General features: G+C 38.0%; 2 protein-coding genes across 2 annotated transcripts in view; one reads left to right on the forward strand and one right to left on the reverse strand.

Moving 5' to 3' along the window:
• Positions 1–3,989, reverse strand: part of LOC136262545 (titin-like) — a 5,475-nt gene extending 1,486 nt beyond the window's left edge. Inside the window, exons 1-13 of the mRNA XM_066056852.1 lie at positions 3,891–3,989; positions 3,723–3,834; positions 3,170–3,335; positions 3,070–3,117; positions 2,942–3,018; positions 2,788–2,889; positions 2,528–2,739; positions 978–2,300; positions 715–887; positions 600–658; positions 484–546; positions 331–432; positions 110–284 (exon numbers count right to left, since the gene is read on the reverse strand). Coding sequence (XP_065912924.1) covers positions 110–284; positions 331–432; positions 484–546; positions 600–658; positions 715–887; positions 978–2,300; positions 2,528–2,739; positions 2,788–2,889; positions 2,942–3,018; positions 3,070–3,117; positions 3,170–3,335; positions 3,723–3,826 — 2,604 coding nt within the window. The 5' untranslated portion in view covers positions 3,827–3,834; positions 3,891–3,989. The remainder of the gene's footprint in view (positions 1–109; positions 285–330; positions 433–483; positions 547–599; positions 659–714; positions 888–977; positions 2,301–2,527; positions 2,740–2,787; positions 2,890–2,941; positions 3,019–3,069; positions 3,118–3,169; positions 3,336–3,722; positions 3,835–3,890) is intronic.
• Positions 3,952–22,845, forward strand: LOC136262553 (tubulin-specific chaperone A-like). The gene is made up of 4 exons (XM_066056868.1): positions 3,952–4,106; positions 4,172–4,277; positions 22,522–22,608; positions 22,669–22,845. The coding sequence occupies exons 1-4, from the start codon at positions 4,051–4,053 to the stop codon at positions 22,741–22,743; spliced, it is 324 nt and encodes a 107-aa protein (XP_065912940.1). The 5' UTR covers positions 3,952–4,050; the 3' UTR covers positions 22,744–22,845.
• The last annotated feature ends 3 nt before the right edge of the window (positions 22,846–22,848 follow it).

Consider the following 22,848-nt stretch of genomic DNA (forward strand, 5'->3'; position numbering starts at 1 on the left):
ATTAAATGATTATGGCTCCTGTAATTCCCACATTCAGTACTAATTATAGCCAATTAAGCTCTGATGATGTAATGGTGCAAAGTGCAGGGGGGAATCACTAAACTCTCACCTCTTCTTCTGGTACTGGTATTCCATTAATTTCCAGCAGTTTGCGCATCCACTTGTTATACAAGCGTGTTATTTCATCATGTGAAGAACTAGCACTATCCACTGGCTTCTTTGCATTGTCTGAAATGACTTCTCCATTACGAGACAGAATAACCAAAAGTGGTATAGCTGCCACCCTGTGAAGGATATAAATACAGTCACCAATTACACCTTTTGACTTACTTGAAGTTAGTACGCAGCTGTTCACCCAGTGGGCTGTCAAAGCTCAGTCCTACCCATGGCATATGTTGATCCTTCATGTACGCCAACATGCCTTCCTTTGTGCTAACATTATACATTATTAACATTTAGTATAAGCAGAGAAATTCAACGCACTTGTCACTAGACACATACACCAACTCAAACTTCCTCTCTTCTTGTTTCAAGTAGTTATAAAATCTGTAAATGATGTCACATATAGGATGAATCATTAATAATTATAGAATCAATACTTTAGCAGCTTAGGCATGAATTTCTTGCAAGGCGGACACCACTCAGCAGAAAAGTAGAGCTACAATGAGGGAGCACTAATACTACAGAAATTTGAAATGTACACACAAGACATACTGCAATTAAGTCCATCTCATCTAATGCGGTTTTAGCAATTGGTTGCTCTTCACTATTGATCAATGGTGTATCATCTGGTAGCCAACAAGGATCTTCCAATTCAGGGCTATCGATATACTTGGACTTGACAGATGCCTCAGCAGCAGCCAGTGATGCTTCAGGTGGCGTAACATCTATAACAGAAGTGGCAACACAATATTAATTTTAATACAAACATTCTTCTTTTACTATACAAGCAACAAACAATTGAAGTCCGGTAATACCTTCCTTGGCAGACTTTTTTTTTGTTTTACCGGACTTAGATTGTGCACTTTTTGCAGGTGGCTGAGCTTGTTTCTTAGTTTGTTTTACATCCTGGTGATCAGTTGATGGTGCAGTAGGATTAGCTTGAACAGCAGCCTTAACAGAAGTATCTTGATCTGGAGGCTTTTGATTAGATGGGATAGAAGGTGTTTGATTGGTTGCAACCGAAGGGCCTTGATCAACAGTTACTGGCAACACTTGTTCAGTAGTGACTGGAGGCACTACCACTGGAGATGTTTGGTCAACTGCAGCTGATGAGACTTGATCAACTGCACCTGGAAATTTTTGATCAGCAACTAGAGGTACCTGATTATCAATTACTGGAGGAATTTTATCAACAGGTACTTGGTTGACTGTCACTTGAGGTACTTGATTGACTTTAGCTTGAGTGACTTGAACAGCAGTGGCTGTTACTGGAGATGTTTGATTACCTGAGGCTGGAGGCACTTGATTAGTAGTCACTGACGGCACCTGATCAATGGTGATTAGTGGGACACTCACTGGAGGAGCTGTCATTTGATCAACGGTGGTTTGAAGGACTTGATCAACTGCAATTGGGGGACCTTGGTCAGAAGTGACAGTAGGTACTTGTTCAGCAGATAGTTGATCGGGTTTAACTTGATCAGTAGTGACTGGAAGTACCTGATTATCTGTCACTGGAGGTACAACATTAACCTGAGGCTGTGGCACTTGGTTGGATATGACTGGAGGAACTTGATCAACTGTGACTGGAGGTATTTGATCAGTAGTAACTGGAGGAACTTGATTACCTGTTGCTGTAGGTGCTTGATCAACTGTTACTGGAGGACTTTGGTCAGTAGTAACTGGAGGTACTTGATCAACAGTCACTGTAGGTACTTGATCAACTGGAACTTGGTTGATTGAGACTGAAGGTACTTCAACTGTGGTTGGAGGCACTTGCTCTGTTCCCAACTGATCTACTGTCACCGATGAATGTTTTTGATCGGGAGGATGTTGTCCAGTTTTTCCATCTGAGGGGATACTTTGAGCACCATCTGCTAAACCTTCAACTTTGGATTTAACCTCTGTTGAAACCATCACATCTGCAATAAAACTTGATTGTTGCATATTATCTGCTGGCAGTACTGAACTAGTAGCATCAGTTGCACCATTGACCACATTCTGGCTTGTTAATGTAGGAGTGTCCATTTGTACTGCATCATTTGCCACCTGATTGTCTTTCATCTCAGAAATTGCTTGTTCTGTTTCAGTAGCACTTTGCACATCTACTGTTGATGACTTTTTAAGTATCCCTACCAGGGCTAGCAATGGAGAGAGAGTTGGTGACCACGCCTTGTGTATAAGACAAATATGAAATGCAAGTTATCACAGAAATTCCTAAATATTCACAAGGTGATCAAAAAGTTGCATAAACAAGAGAAAGATAGGAAGATATTTTCTCCAAAAATTTGAATATAACTATACACTAACTTTACTACCATATATTTTACTAATATAATGCTGACTACAAAGTTACCGACTGGCTTACCATCTGATGTTGCTGCTGGTGGCTCATCTGCAGGTTTATCAGTCCCATTTGATGTGATCGAGACATCAGGTGGCTTGCTAGCAATGCTGGTATCAACAGGGAGATTTTGAAAGCTTGAGGTTGACATGGTAGGATCGTCATCATCTTCATCACCAATTACATCATCCTGAGTGCCACTCACTCGACTAAATGTGCTCATCATGTCATCGTCACTGTAATAGCACATGGTGACACTAACATACACCACTCTATTGACTCACGATGCTCTTCCTTTCTTTATAAACTCTGACTCCATTGTAAGTCCCAGTAATGCCTTGTTTATTTTCCGAGAGACTGGCTTAAAGGTCATATCTAAAGCATGCCTTTATAACACAGAAATCTAATATAGAAACTTCATATCAATCAAATTTGTACTTTTCACTTGGTATTCCAGAAAAGTCAGCGATGTTGCAATTGAAAGATGCTAAAATTTTCTTTCCATTAGCCCCCTCCTATTAGAAATATCATTAATCAAACATAGAAATAAGTATTAATTAACAAACATTTTCAATGTAAAACTTGTACTCCTTTTGATCAAATTCATTTCCTTCCTACAAGAGAAGCTGTAATCAAGATGCCATAAGGAATAGTCTGATACAATACCTTTGTTTGGTATAGGGTGACAATCAAAGAAGTAGCAATGGGTGGGTCAAAAGTTGCACGTCCATCAATGGCATTCCCAGTATCTGATTTGGGGGTCCATTGGACATCAGGTGAGTCAGCACGTCTATGTCCTCTGAGCCACACCACATGTAACTTCTCTGGCTTCCTATATAAAGAGAGAGAGACAAGTACATAGCATATTGCTTGGAAGTTGGCACAATAAGATAGTCTAGCTGCCCCCACAAAAGGTGACAGTCAGGATCAGACAAACATGGGATTGTTTGTACAAGTTATGGTAATAGCATAAATTCCTACATCCATAACAACAAATTCATATACTTACAATTGCCCTTGTGACTTTACCCACATCCAGTCCTATCATAACAACCACGAAAGGTCAAGGGTTCATTATTACTCATTAAGTTCCTATCACGTGACAAAGAAAGGCCTGGGGTCAAGTTCTTTCTAGTTGGCCGAGATCATAGCAGAAAGTGACTATAATCTGAGCTATTGCTTTATAACAAATCGAGTATATCACTACGTTCACACTTACCATCCATCCATACACGTCAGGTCGATGTACTCGAATGTACACGTAAACCTGAACTGGCACGCGATCTTGTTAGCACGACCAATCTTCCTTAATATCTTTGGCATTGTCTTTTCTAGAGATAAAAATGCTAAATCAGTGATACACAAAACCCTACTTTATACTTTATACCTTACACCAAACTGTGAACGGCGAGGTGAACGTGCACAAATCTGACAGGAAGCCACGCCTATGTTCGTGTTTGTAAGAATACTAGATTCGCATTTTTTGCATTCCACAGGTTTCCCTCTTCCAAATAATACGTTTTACACGCGCTTCCTTGTTTGCCGCCATGGATCAAGACCCAAGGATTAAAAACTTGAAGATAAAAACTGGCGTCCTTAAACGGTACGTTTCTTTAGTATACATTTAAGGTTGCTTTTCGACCAACTTATCTCTAAACTTTTCACCAGGGTGTCCAAAGAGAAGACCTCTTATGAGAGAGAGGTAGTGTCAAATGAGAATAAACTGGAGAAGATGATACAGGAAGGAAAGGATGAATATGACATTAAAAAACAAGTGGGTATATTGTACCAGAACAATTTCCAGAAGGCATACTATTGGTGTCAAATCAGTGTACTATTGGTACTGGTGTCACTGTTTGGAGATGTACAACTGTGGTCCGCGTGCGGTCTTTACTGGCTAAAAATTTACCTTGACTTAGAGCCCTTTAAGCCTTTTACCAACAGTTGGTTATGTTAAATATTTGTACTTATCGATTCGATTGTGTGTTTCAAATTATCATACTTGACTGTTGACTTTACAAATTTAGCAGTTTTGACTTGACCACAGTTGCAGATTGACATACAGTGAGTGCCTGTATGTCTCCCCTGTGTATCAGTGTACATATATAGATAGTGATGTAAACTGGAGAGCATCCAGCTATTTTGTTGTCAATACTCTCTATCCAAAAAAAGTGTGATTCTGGCAAGTTAGGCCTAATGCAATAATTTCCCAGCATGTAAATCACTCAATAGTCAAATTTGCCCATGTAGTATAAGAGGTTAAAAATACAATTGTAACATTGTTTAGACATACAGCTAATCTAGCTTTGGTAAGTACACACAACAAAACAATATCATGAAGCTACAAGGTGTCAACGTCTAATATTCATGCAGCAGTGGAATAACAAGCATGCACATCTGGCTTAATGGATTTGTAATGTTAATCATGTTACTATAGTAGGACCAGTAGGACCGTTAAATCTTCACCTCACCTGACCACAGGCATGTGCTGTCTCATTGTATCCTAGAGGTGAGTGATTATAAGATTTTGAGACTATGCATAGGAAACAGCTACAATCTTACATATGATTTACTGTATACGCGGAAGTTTTCACAGTACATAATTTTCATGGATTTCACAAGTAACACAGCAACCATGAAATAAAATCCATGAAAATTTCACAACCTGCAATAATAATCAGTATTTTAACCATCAGTAGGACAGTAGCTGCATTCATAGGCTACCCAGTTGGAGAGATGGTGAATTGTGAGAGGAGATGTAGCTAGAAATGCAAGACACTCCTTTGCAGTTATGCTTCAAAATTGGACATAACTGGTGCTTTCAGCTCTCTGTTAACATAATCAACTGTGACAAGTTGCTTGGCAAAGTGCTGGGTTAAAGTTACGAGTTATATCCCTCTTGTAGTCACTATAACACGTGCTTGAATACAAGACAACTGTGCATCCATGAAAACTGATCCATGAAAATAAAATTAGTATTGCCATGGAACCGTGAAAATAAAATCGTGAAAATCCTGTTTGGTTTGCAGCTGTGAAAATTTCACGCCATGAAAATTTCTGCATGTACGGTAACTGGATAAAGACTTTTGTGTGTTGAAATATGGGTGTGCATTACTATATTGGAACAGCTATGTTTAATGGTTTTATTAGCAAAAATGGTTATCAGTTTATCAATAACAGATCAAATCGCAACCTTTTAACCAAACAAATGTTGCATTAAAATGAATTGCTTTTTTTAGGAATGTGAATAATGGTTGCACAATAAAATAGTACCAGATCAAGTATTCGCTCGTTATTTTGAATGTGTTCCCCCCCCCCCCCCCCCCCCCCCCAACCTTTTCCGCTCAATCTGCTGACTGCAGGAATTCAAACATTGCCTGTGTGACTTGCATGCTTGCCATAAATGCCTTTTAAGCAACCATACCTGCTATTCTGACAACTGTACATGCAATTTCAGCTGCTATTTTGGCACCACACATGCTAATTCAGCAATCAGACTTAAGTCACAGTGTGTTGTGTTAATGTCCAGTAGGTCAAAGTGTGATAGTGTTCCTGAAACTGTTTAGCCAGTGTTTTGAATTACTAGCATGAAGAATAACCTCCTTCTTCAAAGCTACTATAATATATTAGTGCCATTATATGCCTAACATAAATGTGATAGCCATGTTCAGTTGTGCAATCTTTCAGTATTATATCACCACAGTTACATTGACTATCAATCAGGGTGGAGGTTGCTCAAGATAAGCTTGTCTTGCGGCTCTTGCCATACATTATAAAATTTGTCATACAGTGCAGCAGTACTGTATAGTATGGACTGCAAAGGTTTGTAATTTCCTGCCCAAAAATCCACCCAAAACCAGCCTTACACACAACACAAACTAAATGCAATGATACGGACGTATTTAGTTCACTAAAAACCGATCTATGTTTAGCTTGAAACGGCCCAAAACAATCCCATTAAGTTGCTACAGAATTTTTAAATTTTGCAAAAAATTGCAAAAAAATTTATTGATTGACTCACTGTTTCGTTCAGACAATGCTACAGGATAAACTACTGGAGAGATGCTCTTTAACAGATAATCATCACTTGCATTTGAAGAGTGATTTTTGGCGGAATGCTATGTGTAATCATAGATACTAGACTTATAGTAGGGATTGGCAACGGAGGCATAAACGGAAATAATCCGCGTTTTGCTTGTCCGTAACATTTTAGTAAATTATACAAGTAGCTAGTTGAAATGTCTTGTGGTGCGTCAACTCGAGGTTCGGAGGCGAAAGTTGTCTTAGATATACTGCATTCTGTAGCAGAGAGTGAGAACTTCCTCGTGCTGTCTGTGTGAACAGACAATGCCCAAGAATTGGCCAGGGAAATACTATGCAAGGTTGAAGAGGAGGGGGTAGGTGGACAGAGTGGGAGTGTCTCAGAGGAATGCAGTGCTGGAGAGGAATTCCTCAAGTTTTGTTGTTCACTGATGGATGCAATAAAAGTCATAAGTACACCAGACCTTCACCTGAAGTCATTGAAATCTCAACGACGAGTGATATGGACCCGTTTCCATGCGGCTCGGTCTGGAGAACTTCAGCAATTGTGGACAACAGTTTTCGGCAAATTGAAAATAATTAATTCTGATATTGGTAAGGGTAATTAATACCAGAAGCATTTTGCTGTGAATGAATGGCTTAGCTTAATAAAGGCAGGCCGTACCGGTGCGCGCGCGTTACCACCCAAAAGCTGTCTATTTCTGTAATTTAGAGTCAATATGTTACTGAAGGCACTCTAACAGAGCAGTCGAGATATGCTTAGTACACATAAAATATATTTTGAAGAAGTTTTTAAGTTTCATGCATGATCACAAACAGAGTTTAATAACCTATATAGATTGCATGCTGAATGCATGCATTTAGCTACTCCTATATCCATTGAAAGCCCAAACTAGCTAGCTATGCCACTGTTCACTGTTTAATTTAGCTGCCTTAATTATGACATGTAATATTTCTAAAGCACTACTTGTCCAGCATATCAATCAAGCACTTCTTGAGCGGTTCATGCTTACATCTGAGCATGCAAGTAGTGAAGTTGTTGTGCCCAAGCTAACAGCAGATGAACTCTCGGCCTTATATTCTGCTGCTGGGTATGTACCCTTTGCACTCCGGAAAAGGTTTAAAAGAAGGTTTGTGACTGACTATCGTTGTTTTACTTATTCCGACTTTTCAGACCAAATCTTTTATCGATTCTGTCAAGGTTTGATGCCAGAGATGATGAGTTTGGAGATGCTGCCACATTCCATGATTACATGAGATATGTTGAGAGGATAGATAGAGGGGGACTTTGTAAAATTAATTCAAAATCATTTAATTTTTTCCAAGATTTAGAGGTAATTTCCAGAAAACATCTAACAGCCATCATGAATAAGCAAGCTATAAGCAAGAAGGAAATGATAGAAAATATTATGAATGATGAAGATATGCTGTTTAGCTGGACACTCCTTATAACTACCAGTGATGCTACAGAAGATGATTTAACAAATGAGCTTCTAACTCATGTGGTGGAATTGTGGCTAGCAATACGCGGAAACTCTTGTGCTGGAGACTGGATAGAGTATTATAAACGATCAAGCAAGAACTAGTAAAACGAAAGAAAAGCCTTCGAAAAGTATTGAAGAGAGGGAAATCTTCTGTTGAAGAGTGAAAGGCAGTACTGGCATATTACACTTAATGAACTAAATTGTAGTATATAAATTATTACATTTCTTGGTATGATATAATATATACCATGATCACGTGAAACTTCAAAGGCGCCGCTGGTTGCATATAGGGCATATGCACCCCAACACGTAGGTGAGTATATATATACCTACCTGAGGTGAGTGTATATATACTCACCTGGGATGTCACATGACACATTACTGTGTCACAATTACGGGCTGATAGCCCGACGTGGGCGGGCGAATGACGCCCACACTAGCATGACTAATCACCCAGATGACTCAGGCTAATAGCCTTTGTCACGCTAGGTGATCAATCATCCCAGCCAGTACAAGTCCACCCACTGGACTCATTTTATACCCATACCTAGCGACTTCGATGATGGGTGGCAGCAAGTAACGTTGCTCCTACGTTTGTTGATATGAACGGACAAGTCCTGGCGATATACGGAGATATGTTTACTAAGTCCCACAATCAATTTGATTCTTCATTGTGAGAGCTGAATTGTGAGAGGGACATTTCCAGCGTGTCTACCATGCCAAACTATGGCAAATTAAGTGTAAGTATATACTTTAAGTTGGTTTGTGTGCGTATGGCTTGTTAGTAAGTAATGTAGTGCAGATTAATTTAGAAACATGGTATATATCATATGAACCATGGCTCACTTCGGTGTATTGCACTTATATACACCCCTCCTCCTCAGTCATCGGAAGTTTACTGTTGATAAACGCCTCGACTTTTATCAACAGCAAACTTCCTCTGACTTCAGAGTCGGGGTGTATATAAGTGCAATGCACCTCATAGCCATGGTTTATATATTACATATACAATTCAATAAATTGATGCAGAGATTAGAGCTGTACCGATACAGGTTTTTGGTATGTACCGATATCCGATATGGATACCACCAAAAGAAGCCGATAACCGATAGTCGATCCGATATTTACATTACAAACAAAAGTCATAGATAATCTGTGCAAATGTGTATACACATTTACCTTTCTACAACAACATGTGGATATATTCATTGCTCACTCTATGCCTGTGGTGATAGTAGCTTGGGTTTCTATTGTGCAATCCAGACAATTAGGCACCCACAAACATTTTATGCATACTCCAATGAAGCCTTAAACGGATATTTCTGCATTACTCCGCATTTTACATTATTTTACATTACTCCGCATTTTATTGGATTGTGTGAAGGCTGGTATGGTAGGTTTCCTTGGTTATCCTGTGACTGTTCTTTTATATTACAAAGGTACTATATATATAATAACTGTTTCATTTAAGACTGATAAGCTTTCCAGCAACAAACACTAGAATTGTGCATATTTGTATGGCTTCTCGTAGCGTAGTGCTTGCTGTAGAGTAAGCAATAAGCCACTGTCACTGAGCAGCCACATGGATAATGTAGAAAACCAATATTATAACCGTTTATGTACAAACTATTGCTGTATAAATATCGATATCGGTCCACCTACTTTTCTGTACTGATGCCATATCGGTGGCTGATATTTTGGCCGATCCGATTATCGGTACAGCTCTAGCAGAGATTGATCAATTGAGGTGTTCTCTCACTGTCTTTTACGCTTAGGTATTGGTGCATTGTTCAAAGGCACAAGAGGATTCCTCTTCTTATCTCTTCTGCAGTTTCCTCTCACAGGATTTTTAGCTATTGATCCTTGGATTCTGATGGATACACTGCCTTTTAGAAATGAATTAACTTTTGGGTTATCACAATAGCCGTTTCTCATCCGTTGCTTTCCAAAAAAGCTCTTGGGTGGGTCCTGGCACAATCTCTCACTCAGAATGTATTTTACTCCAGGAACACCAAGCTAGTGCTCTACCAACTCAACAAAAGAAAGTGCTACATTAAATAGGTGTACATACGTAATTATTCCAAAAAAGTAATTATCCTTACTGGTCATTTGAAGCCCTTCTAGTGTTTCACTGCTCAAGCACAGTCTCTGCCTATATTTTGGTGAGAGGTCAGAACGTGCGCAGCAGCCTCCTTCCTCCAGTTGTTTAAATACAAAAGGAATTCATCCGTAAGCCACTGTATGTCAGAAGAATCATATTTTTTGAAAGTGCATGCATTACATTGCTTACTTTCAGACGTTCATCACCTCTTGATTCATATGGGGCAATATCAATGTTTTTCTTCTTAATATATTCCTTTGTGCTCCGTGCATTCAGACAATCAAAAAACTTATTAAACATTGCGCAAAACTTTGCTGTCTCTATTGTAGCTGGTGATTCGTTCAGCTCTTTAGCGACACTGTTACTCAATACCTGCAATAATATTACATCAAAACACCAATACATTTATACATGCACACTATAACTATGTACCCATCTTTAATATGGCAGCCACTTATGGGACCAAAAATGGACCCAAAAATGGACCCAATAATGAGGTCAAGAACCCTTTATCTATATTTGGTGGGAATTATCAACTAGAATGATGTGTTCTTACAGAAATGGCTGCTAAGTAATACCTCACTGTAGCTATAATGTTGTATTATTCAGTTCCTGTATGCATGTTAACACATACATTGTACATACTAATGAGGATGGAATTCATTCTGATGGCCTTACCTGAGCAGCCAAGTTCACATGCATCTTTGAATAGGAAGTTAAATTAATGTGCTCCATTTTAATTTTACGTAATATTGAGACACCAGACTTAGGAGCTGTGCCATTCCCACGATGTTTGTGGTACAAGTTAATTAAATGTTGCCAGGAAATGTACTGTCCATTGACCTACAGTGTAATCAAAGGACAATATTTCTACTTATGTATAGTTAGCTATAGACACACCTGAAGAGTTCTGCTTCTTGCGTAGGCAAATGAATTTGACCAGTAGTTCCTGACTGTCTTAATTAAGTGTGGCACATCCGATATAAAAAACAGGGGACACTGATCAGAACTGTAAATATTGGTGGTTTTATAGGTAACTTTAAGCTCGTTTGATAAAGTTTCATCATCATTTACAGCTTCATTGCCATCAAATTCATCATCATCTGCTTCAGTATCATCATTGCTAGTGTTCAAACCAATAGTCTTATGCATTCTAAAAAACTTGCGATTGCAAGATGCACCATCTGCAGTGATAGCAATGGCCTTAAAATCGAAAGCCTCAAGCCGTTCAATGCATCCCCACACAATTGGAAAAAGTTCTTCAGCAGATAAGGATGCACATGGAAACTGTGCATACGGGTATTCTAGATCAAGAAACAATCCTCTAACCATAAAAACAAGCATGTTAGTAGCTATTGTTGGCTATAAACCCTTTTCTGACCGTTCAAGTTCAGATAATAGGTTGTTGGTGTGATTTAAGTTAGTAAACCCAATAATCTCAGCAGTATTCTTATCATACACAAGATCCTCCTTCACTTTCACTTCATCCATCACTAAGCACACATACTTCTGAAACTTCGGTAATGTATGAATATTTGTCATGTTCATTAGATGTTAGTCAACCTTATCTATAAATCCTGGACCTGCGTCCATCCAGTGTGTGTAGTCTCTAAGTGTTCTTTCAAAAGGAAGGGTGAGTATTCCAGTGCTTCTAAGGGCATCATATGCAGAAGTTGACATCAGCTTTACATGCAGACACCATCTAATCAATGCAGGGTGTCATCTAATCTGCCGTTTGTCTTTTGCTTTCAAAGCCTGTAGTTGCTGTAGCCAGAATAGTCTGTGAAATGAACCCTCTGGATATGATTGTAGTATAGTGTTGGTGTTTGCTGCCATTATGCTCTGTAAATCATGCTGCAATGATGGGTCGACTTGATGACCATTCTTCTCTACCATTTGTTGTATCTTCTTTTCTAATTCAATCACTTTATTGCGTTGGTGGTCTAGCTCTTTTTTGAGATTACTCATCCTCTTTTTGCTTTGTTCAGCTGTTAAGTTTTGGTAAGTTGTGTGACTGGATGCTTCAGTTCGCTTTGATATCATTTCCTCAGTGGTTCTTAGCTGACGGCTACACAGTGCCCTAAGTGTTGCTCTATAATTTTTGCATGCATCACATCTGATGTTGTTGGTGAGGATGCTGCATTTGGCAGAGCGTACAGTTGACCGATATTCTTCACCATCTAAGGAAATACTGAAAAAATCATCTATAAAACTTGAAGTTGTGCCATCTGCCGCTTTAATTTTACCACCTTGTAGTTCACACAGTTCTGTAAGCCTAGGATCTGGATTGCCAACACAGACATTCAATCTGTCTATAACTCCACTGTAGATGTTGTACTTAGTGAAACAGGTGTATCGGCCAGAGCAGTATAATCTTCAATATTGACTACTTTACCATGGATATGTAATCTCCAGGACAGATCCTTATAGATAGAAAGACAGGTAGTAACAACAGCTGGTTGGGATGTGATTGTATTTTGATGTCCAATTTTGCAAACATCAGCATGGTTAACTGTAGAGTCAAACTTGATTGACCAGTTCTCAGGAAGCACAACACCTTTACATAGTTCCTCTAACAGATTTTGAGCCTAAATAAAACACAATACAGTAGCTAACACCAAGAGTACACAACATAAAACTTGCTAACACAATGAAATGCAACAATCTTCACATATAATACTCTAATAATAACAGTCATATTCAGTGCTGCAGCATAAGTGACTGTTCTATTAGAGTATATCGATCTCCATACTGAAATGATTTCAGACTTCCAAAATTAGGCACACGACAGAGGAGGGGCAACTGGGAAATTTACCCCTGGGTCCCACTTTGGTGGGGACTCTTTAACCCCTCCCCACCCCAGACCTTACGTTATCAAGATCGAAATACTCTAATAGAACAGTTGCTCTAATACAGCAAAGAAGCTGCTAATTATAGTCTCATATTCAATTTCAGAGGGTCGATATTATAGTGTTTGATGTGCATTTGATTGCTATCCTATTAAATGAAGTAGTCACTCTAATACAAGTAAAATAAACTACTGAAATTCAATCTCGGGTGTCTAATTTCCTGGGGAGAGCTGAGCCTGAGGTATGCCCCCAGATCTCCTAACTTGGCATGCTAGTGTGCTTTGCACAGTAAGCTAAATCAGTTATATACAGGAGTCCCACATTCTGGGGCCCAATATTCAAAGTCTTTCGGTGGACCTGCATATATAAATATTCTAGTAAAGAAAAAGTAACCCAATTTGCATTCCTTACTGCTCTATAGGTGGTACAGCTTTTTTTTTGTATAATTTAATAATGCAGAATAACTAAAACATGTTCAATTAGCCAGTTATGAGTGACTTGCTCTCACAATTTGATAAACCCATGGGCGTTTTATAATTACTCTGGTTGAAAGTACCTCAGCACATATAAATATATAATATTATTTGAAACTGTGCACTTGTAAGGCTTTCGTTCTGATTTCCTGGTGTGAGGGAACTATAGTGTAAAGCGAAAGGAAACTTCTCAAAAAATTCTGCATGCCAATACAACACTCTAATAAGCAACCATCTACCTGACGACATATTAAAAACTTAATTACACAACTTTCTAATCACTTTTATGATGGGGTTTCGTATGACCACTGTTCATGACCAAGGCTATAACAATAGAATCAATGAAGCTATATTGAGTGTATGTTCCCCAGTATGTGAAACAGCAGCAATAGGTGATCACTTACACATCTGTATTTACTTGTACTCAACTAACATATTCAAAGAAAGTGCTCTTATAAGCATAGTACTATATAACAAGAAACACAAAAATTGGTTCCATAGTGTCAGTAGTGCTTCTCATTTCAGTCTGCACCTGCAGTGCAGTAAAAGAAGACACATATCAAATGGCTTTTGTACAAACACAGCATCCCAAAATATATTATTATGCCAGAGGAGGTTAGATGTCTGTCGTGCAATGTAGTGTAATTTTTATGTATACACTATCATCATGGAAAATATCATCTATACACATGTAGAAATATTATGCTATAATGGTTTGTTTGAGGTTTGATGAGCCAACCTCCTCTGCGTACTAATCACAAACATACCTCAAATACATCACGTATCCACCTATCCTCTTCTATTACTCCACCTCTGTGCTAGCAACACACACACACACGCAAAGCGTTTTGCTGCTGCTACTATGTAGTCACACCTAACTAGTGAACACCTGTGCACTGCTCAGGTGCCTTGAGTCAGCACAGATAAATCTTCTTACAACAGGACTAGCAACACACACACACACACACACACACATACACGCACCACACAACACATAAGCACACACCAACACATATACACACACACACACTAACGCATACACACACTAATGCATGCACACACACACACACACACACACACACACACACACACACACACACACACACACACACACACACACACACACACACACACACACACACACACACACACACACACACACACACACACACTACATACATATACACACATGTCTATCAAAGCCTTCTGATGATGTCACATATTATAACCGAATGTCTGATGCTGTCTCCGAAATTTCCCTGTTCACATAAGCGCCAAGGGAAGCTGAGTAACCTGATTTACGAGCTTTGAAGGGAGGAGTTCCCTTAGCAGAGATGTAAATCCGTTCATTCAGTCTTGATGCTATTACCACCACTAGTGCTAAAAGAGCACATACCACTGCCACATTAATCACATCAAGGCCATAAATCTTTAGTCCTGCTTTTGTATACAAAAAAAACAAAAAAACAACTCCAGAATACTACAGATATATATGACTTTAAATCACTGACTGTTCTAATTAATATATCCAGAGCAGTTGGACCAATTCCAATGGCCCAGCATATACATACACAGCTACTAACAAACATAATAACCTGCTGGACAATTCGTCACATGATCCTGTTGCATGTTCATAAGTTGAGAACATCAACAGCATCAATGTTGTTAAAAAAACTTATGAAATTTCTTCTATAGATTTAATGCTACAAGTTCTATAAAACAAAAGGAAAACCTAAAACTATACATTTTATAATATTTTGACAGTACCATTCATTTATAAATAATGCAATATAAATGGTATACCCGTAAACAAACAAATGAAAAATATGATAGCACAACGTATGCCATTTCATGACGTTTTTTGCTACAATACATTTACTGTTATTAGCATGGTATGAAGAAGGTATAACACATACATCTTTGTATGTGAGAAGTACAAATTTAACAAAGTAATTAAAGTAGCCGCCAACATAAATTTCTAAATTTGCAAGACAAATTTAAGTATCCTTTTTCATTAGTAATTATCCCACTTACCACTGGTTCATGATGACGCTTATTCCTCTGACCCTTGGGTGGTCTTCCAATCTTAAAATTCCCTGCTATTTGCCTCCTTCTTTCAAAGTTCTTATAGGAACGTTCTAGTTTGAATTTTCTCTTGCCCAATTCAAATTCAGCCCTACATAAACGTTAAAGGCAGAACACGTAAACTAATTAATGAATAACATTCTCCAATACTAAAATTTATACCAAACCATTAACCATTAAGCAAGTGTTTCACAACGCTTGAGAAAACTACGCAAACTTGTCCAAATATTGCTCTGAAATGACCTGTTAATAAGCATTCCCCCTCAAACAACGCCCCTATTGCTAGAATTTTGATCCATTAACACTCCCAAGGTCAAAATTCAAGGTTGGGAAATGTTAACACCGTTTAGGAATGTTGTGCCACTTCAGAAAAACTACACAACGGTAAATAGCATTGAACTTCATAGAAAACAACAAACTAACAACGCACTAAAACACAACTAAAAGTCTCACCTATCTATATAGACGTGGCTTCAGTTATAACGCACGAAGAATATGTGCACAGCACGTCAGCTCGAGTACCAGTCACTCTAAGGAACCGCCATTATTGACTTCACCAGTGAAACGCGCATTGATTTACGAAAATAATAATTTTATAGTGCGTTGCCAATCCCTATTATAAGTCTAGTATCTATGGTGCAATATAGTGCTACCTTTGTATCTCGTTGTATTTGTAATGACCTGACTCAGTAACTATTATATATTGTACTAGGAATGTATTGTAATGTCTGCTGCATGTACATGGGCTGCAGGTGGCAGGTGCAGTTTTACTTACGAGAATTAAAGAGAGGCATAGTCTAAGGAGAAGTGTCCTTGTAGCAGTCTCGTCATTGTTACATGTTTCTTCTTCAATCAGTGGCCATGGCTTCATTCTACCTTGGAAGCAGATTTGCAGTTCAAATCACCTATGGCGTCACCCTAGGCTTTACCAACATTGTTCATATAAACACAATTTGGCTCCATAATTTTGGGACATGTTTTCTTGATTAGTTTGAACAAGCGTCACACACTTCAGGGTGGAGTGTCACTGACTCTTTGACTAATAGTACGTAAAGATTGGAACGAATTTGAAGCAAATCATGCATAGTTTGTTAATATAGTTTAGAGGGTGCTATGTCATGCAAAAATAGTTGCCTGCTCTTACAAATAAAATAGTGTCTTTTTAAAGTTTACAATGATTGGGTATAAAACATTTATGGCTAAAGTAGGAATTAAATTGCATGTCAAATGATGATATCTCTTCTGTTTCTTCACTTTTTATTGTATTGGTTCCTACTAGGTTGCAAAATTCCTGAAATAGTTTCATGTGGTTAATTAGAGTTAACCAGAGTTAATGGAGAGAGGTCACGGAACTGCAATTTTACCTATAGCCATAGTCCAAGCCCTGTAGTACATGCGCAACACTAGAATTTTGGTGGGCAATTTTGAGCGCCTACCTCACTATGGATTTTCTGTCAGAGTGTTGAACCCACCCACCTCATACCCTGTCCACCTGGAGAGGTGTGACCTGGTCCCGGGCCATGGAGTCAGTCCTGACTCCCATTCAATCCCAAACAAAGACATAGGTTAGAGTCAGTAGTCATGTCTTCAAATCAGGTGCCTGTAATAATCCAACAACTGAATGTGTTACTGTATAATACTCTCAATAGCAGCTTGATGTATTATATTGAAATGCATCAAGCGATTAGCCAATAGAATTAGTATTACACTTGGTCCCTTGACAAAAATCTATAATACTAATTTGATTGGCTAAAATAGTGTGGTGTATTTATATCAGAAGTAAATGTCTGACTTGACAACTATTGTTACCATAGTGATACATGCTCAAGGCATAACAACAATATGGTTGCTCAGCAACGGTTGCTAGGTAACCGTTGCTAAGGTAAAATTCATTTTGAGACCATAGCAACGGTTGCTAAGTGTGATTGATCTTTTGCAGTGGTTATTTTTTGAATTTCTGTTGCCTAGTAACAGTTGCTATGGTTGTCAGATTAATTTGCAATAGGACAGATGGCTGTGGTATTTGGGATTAATAGTTCTCGCATTGTAAACAGGAAGGAAATAGTGCTCGGCTTTGCCTCGCACTATTTTACTCCTTCCTGTTTACAATGCTCGCACTATAAATCCCGAATACCACAGCCATCCATCCTATTACATATACATATACTATATCTGTGCAAATATTTTTTGTATGTGAGTTCCATCAGCTGTTTCGGGACCTCATGCCATCATAGACAATATACAAACCATGGATTGGAAACGCCCGTATTATTTACGTAGTGACGTCATAGACCATCCTCGTTACGGTGCACGAAAAAAGTTTACAGTCGTTACAGGTGGAACATTTAGCATTTCTTGTAAGATACAAATACGTGTTTATTGGTTACAGCTGGGTTACAAAGCACCTACACTAATTGGAGGCTGGACTGGTTATGGACACTGGCGAGTAGCAAACAGCATAACAAGATGCAAGTTAAAAGGTGAAGTATAGTGTTTCATAACGGTTGGGCAAATTTCCTGAAGAAATAAAAAGTGCAGCATCGTTTGTTTGCTGTTCTTAGCTTCACTTGTAGCAGGTAGAGTGGCTTTAGCTAACCAAATATCCAATGTTTTACTGTATACTCAGACTGTTTGGATAAAACAACAGAAAACAGGCACTACTTTGGGCAATTGTTTTACCCAAGTCGAACAAGTCTTTGGCTAAAAATTAATTTCAGTCTATCAAACATTTATTTGGTTGTGGCATAGAGGCTATGTTAAGATAGCTGGTAACGATGCTGCTGAAATATTTGCTAACTGTACCTGCCAGTATCCACCTGTCGCCAATGATATTCCCTCCAATGTCCACAGACAAGCTGTGTTCTTGTTCAGTGCAAAACACTACACAATAAACAATGTAAAAGGAATGTCCACGCCTTGAAACTAGCCTCCAAACAAGCGAGAGAAAGCCAAATAGCCACCCAGTACATTTCAACAAATTTTCCAATGTATTGGTGCACTGTAACTAGGATAGGTAAATAATTTCATGGGCGTTTCCAATCCATGTTCGTATATTATCTATGATGCCATACTCTTCACTCATTCCTCCAGTCACTAGTCAAATAGCCTGCACATGTAAACAACTGACATTAACTTTCCATAAATCTTACTATCTACATAGGATATAAATAAACCTGTGGTGCTGGTGGGTTTACTAAGTAGTAACCTCTTTACAACAAAATCAAAAAAACAACCAGCTATTCTGCTAGTTTACTCTCTGCGACAGCTACAGTTCCACTTTCCCTTTATTTTCTCTGAGAAATTTTGTAAGACACTTAGGACACACTTGCAAGGTTTCTACACAATTTAGAGCCCCTTCAGACATTGTGGCCCACATCATTCTCTAGTCTTTGAATTGCATAGAAACCTTGTCAGTCACTCTTAACTATAATATAGACAGACCCACCTGGTCTCTGTTTCTATATATATATATATATATATATATATATATATATAATATATATATATCATATGGCTAATCCCAACAAACCAGAGACTAGTTAATTGGATCAAATGTAGGGCCTGGCCTATTATGTTTACCTATTATGCTTTTGAGCAGTACTCAAAAATCAAGCCTAATATGCTCACAATTACAAATCAAAATTATGCTCGAGAACTGACTGTTTTGTTACGTGTACATCTGTGTTTCTTGACTGCTGTATTAGAGTATTTCAATCTTGTTTCTGCTAAGTGCAAATAGCCAGCCAAAAAAACAGTTTGTTTAGTTATATTACATGTTTCAGCAGAATAATATGAATTGTACTCATTATTTTGCTTTCTTTATGGTGCGTGCATTGTGCATTTTGGTTAAATTTTTGAAAATCATTATTCTTGATGCTTTTGGTTACCTCCTATTATGCTTTATTTACGCTAAGACAGTGTTGGTACAGTACCTGCACCGTATTAAGGTTCATGTGCACATTAGTCATTAGACAAACAATATGGAAACTACCTGCACTGACCATAGAGAAGAGAGGCAGAGAGCATACTGAGGTGTATCTAATAGCATTAAAAGCAAGAAATTTATATTTTTTTTAAATTGTGATAATTCAATTATAGACTTGGAGTCAAATACATGAGTATTTGTATTTAATTGCAAATTTTGAGTAATTGTATTTGTAATTGCATTTGTAGTTGGAAACTGGACGTTGTAATCAAATACTTTCCTAATGTATTTTAAATACTTACAATTACTTTGAAATGCATCATTGATCATAAGGAGTGTGAGATCAGATATGCATAGCTTGTCACTTCTAAGTATATGGATTCAAAAGCATTTACCTTCCTGTCACCTTGCTTACCACAAGAGGAGGATCCACTTAAGAAACTAAATTATATTCCAGCACCCAAATTTCTTGAGTGTGCCGGCTTTGTCTGCATCCATTGAGAGACTTTCTGTATTGCAGGGAAAATATTTTGACCTGAGAGCTGCAAGTTAACAGATAAAAGATTTAAAGAAATGATATTTATTAGATCATTTAGATGCAATGAATAGCATACAATTACATACTGTATACCTGGAAATTTTTGCAGTATGTATATTTCGGTTTTTGCATTTTAAATTTCATGGATCAGTGTTGCTTGATTCGAAGATTTTTGTTCTTGACCACACAGCTATGAAGAGTCTGGATTGATGTTATACAGATTGCTAAAGCGCGTCTGAACCAAGCATGGTAACGGCAATCTGTGCGAGGAATAGTCTAGTCTTTCAGTATGCCAGCTTCTTTCATGAGCCACGCCCACTTTATTATCAGGAATGTGTTATACTGTTTATAAGCATATGTGGAGTCCACATATGCCTACAAACAGTATCACACACTAATTTATCAGTAAGGTAAGTTAAAGTTTGGGGGGCACACAAAAAGCTTTGCTAACCGTGAAAACTGTGAAAATTACAATACCCTGGATATACGGCATACCCCTGTACATGCATAGAGTTAGCATGTTGCCTTACAACTTATATGTGTATAGGTTAGAAGATAACATGCGTACAGTGTAGATAGACAACCAAGTAGTCAAGTCATTTGGAAAACCTAATCTGAAAAACAACAAAAGATTCAAAAATACCTTGGAAAGTATTTGTATTTGTATTTAAATATTGTCCTGACAAAAGTATTTGCAATTGTACTTGTATTTGGAGTAGTATTTGTATTTGAATACTAGGCACTGTATTTGACTCCAAGTCTGCATTGTTTTGTCTGCCTGTGCGCCTGCCTGACCATGCTTGAAAGACTAGAGCCTTATCTACATAGCACATGACTACCATTTTACAATAACAAACTCACATGTAGCATGTGCCCCAACGAATGGCTGCTCTTGCTTTTTCCTTTTTTTATCTACAATCTTATCTTCATACAACAATACAAGGAAACCATTAATTTCTGTTGCAACACTTTCTTTGGAAGAGTGTGTTTAGAAGCCACAAAATTATTTGAAGCACTACTGCTATTGTAACAGAGACTTATAACAATCGAGTCACTACAGAAAACAGAACATAGTGACTACATCCCTATAACAATTGCATTGCTGTAGAAAACAAGGGACAGCAACCATGTCCCTTGATCTATTACGATGGATACCTCCTTACTTGAGATGAGCAGCAAGAATAAGATACTCTAATAAAACAGTCGCCAGTTCTAATAAAGCAGTCAAATGATATCAGAACTATGCTATTGCAAGATAAAAATTAATAAAATTAAAAGTTCATGTGGACAACAACTACTAAACTTAGGTATATACTATATTATGCACTTCCTGGGCCAAGAAGTTGGACTAATGTCACCAGATGACTTTTGTGTGATCAAGTGTGTGGGTGGCTAGGGACGAGACTAAATATAACAAGTACACAAAGAAAATTTGGAATTTTCAAATTAGAGTAGGGACCATAGCACATTGATATTAAGTACTGAAACAAGCACGATATTAAATCACAGTAAAACAAATGAAGTACTGTGTTCAAGATACCATAATGGAAATGTACAGTAGTGATATAACACTTATTGTTTTACTGTGATTTAATATCATGCACTACTCCAGCTTGTTTCAGTGCTTTTTATCGATGTGCTATGGCCCCTACTATAGTTGATTTTTTTGTGTACTTGTTTGTTAACTTTTTTTGTAAAATAAAAATTGTTGTGACTGGTGAACCCACGCATACGGCATCAAAAGAAAGAAATGGTGCCACACGTCCCACCTATCAATTATCATCTGGAAAGTGAAGTGTCCATTACGCTTCGTTGTCAGCTACCTTATTATGAATCAAAAACTATTCGAAAAGCACCTCTGCAATCAAAGTAGTCACTATGAAAAATACGGATGATTTCCGTTACAAAGGGAAGGCATCACACGCTACCGTCAAATTGACACCTTTTGATATCAGCAAAGATAAATGGGACATAAAGGAGGACACTGGTAAGTCCATGAAGAATGCATTGTATGTACTGTTGTATGCCAAAAGGCACGTGTCCAGATTGAACAGTGAAAAAATCAACCCCAGCCGTTACCCCGTTACCCCAGATTTTGATGGCTGGGGTTGATGGCTGAGCCCAATCAACCCCAGCCATCAAAATCAGTCGTTATCAAGTTATGCTTGTCTGACTCTGAAGGCATCAATCAGTAGTCAGTCTCTAGAAAATTCCGTTTAATATATATATATATATATATATATATATGTATTTTAAATTCCATAGCAACTTGTTGAAAACGTTTCGAGTTGATCTGAAGGCTTGTTTGGGCTTAACTTTACCTAAGTATGCTAGTGGACATTTAATCAATTCAGTGTCCACTAGTATATCTTCAGGCGTAGGCATCCTTGTCTTAGTGTTAGTGTTGGATATAGGTGTGGTCTTGTGGGCAATAGCACTACCACCCTTAAGGCTACCATCTCAATTTGTCAGTTTTTATGCATATTGATTTGGCTGCTGGTTTCATGTTTGGTTTTATTTAGAATGAAATAATTGATGAATCCAAGACGATGGTTAATGATTGTAGGAGGAGGCTAGAAGCAGCTTATGAACAGATGGTACAAATTTTGGTAAGCTTGATAAATTACCTATACTAGTCAACTTTTGCATTCCTACTTGTTACCCTTCAGGAGAATGAAGCTGATTTAGCTGACACAGATGATTACAAGACAGCAAAGGCACTTGTTGATGAGATAAAGTTGTGAAGACACTCAAGCTAATGTGGTGTGTCTACTCTGTAATAATTATATTCAACTAACTAAATTTCAAACGATAATTTAAATATAATACTATTTGTCTTTTGGAAAGGG

The sequence above is a fragment of the Dysidea avara genome, chromosome 7 (assembly GCF_963678975.1).
Source record: "Dysidea avara chromosome 7, odDysAvar1.4, whole genome shotgun sequence".
NCBI classification, from domain to species: Eukaryota; Metazoa; Porifera; class Demospongiae; order Dictyoceratida; family Dysideidae; genus Dysidea; species Dysidea avara.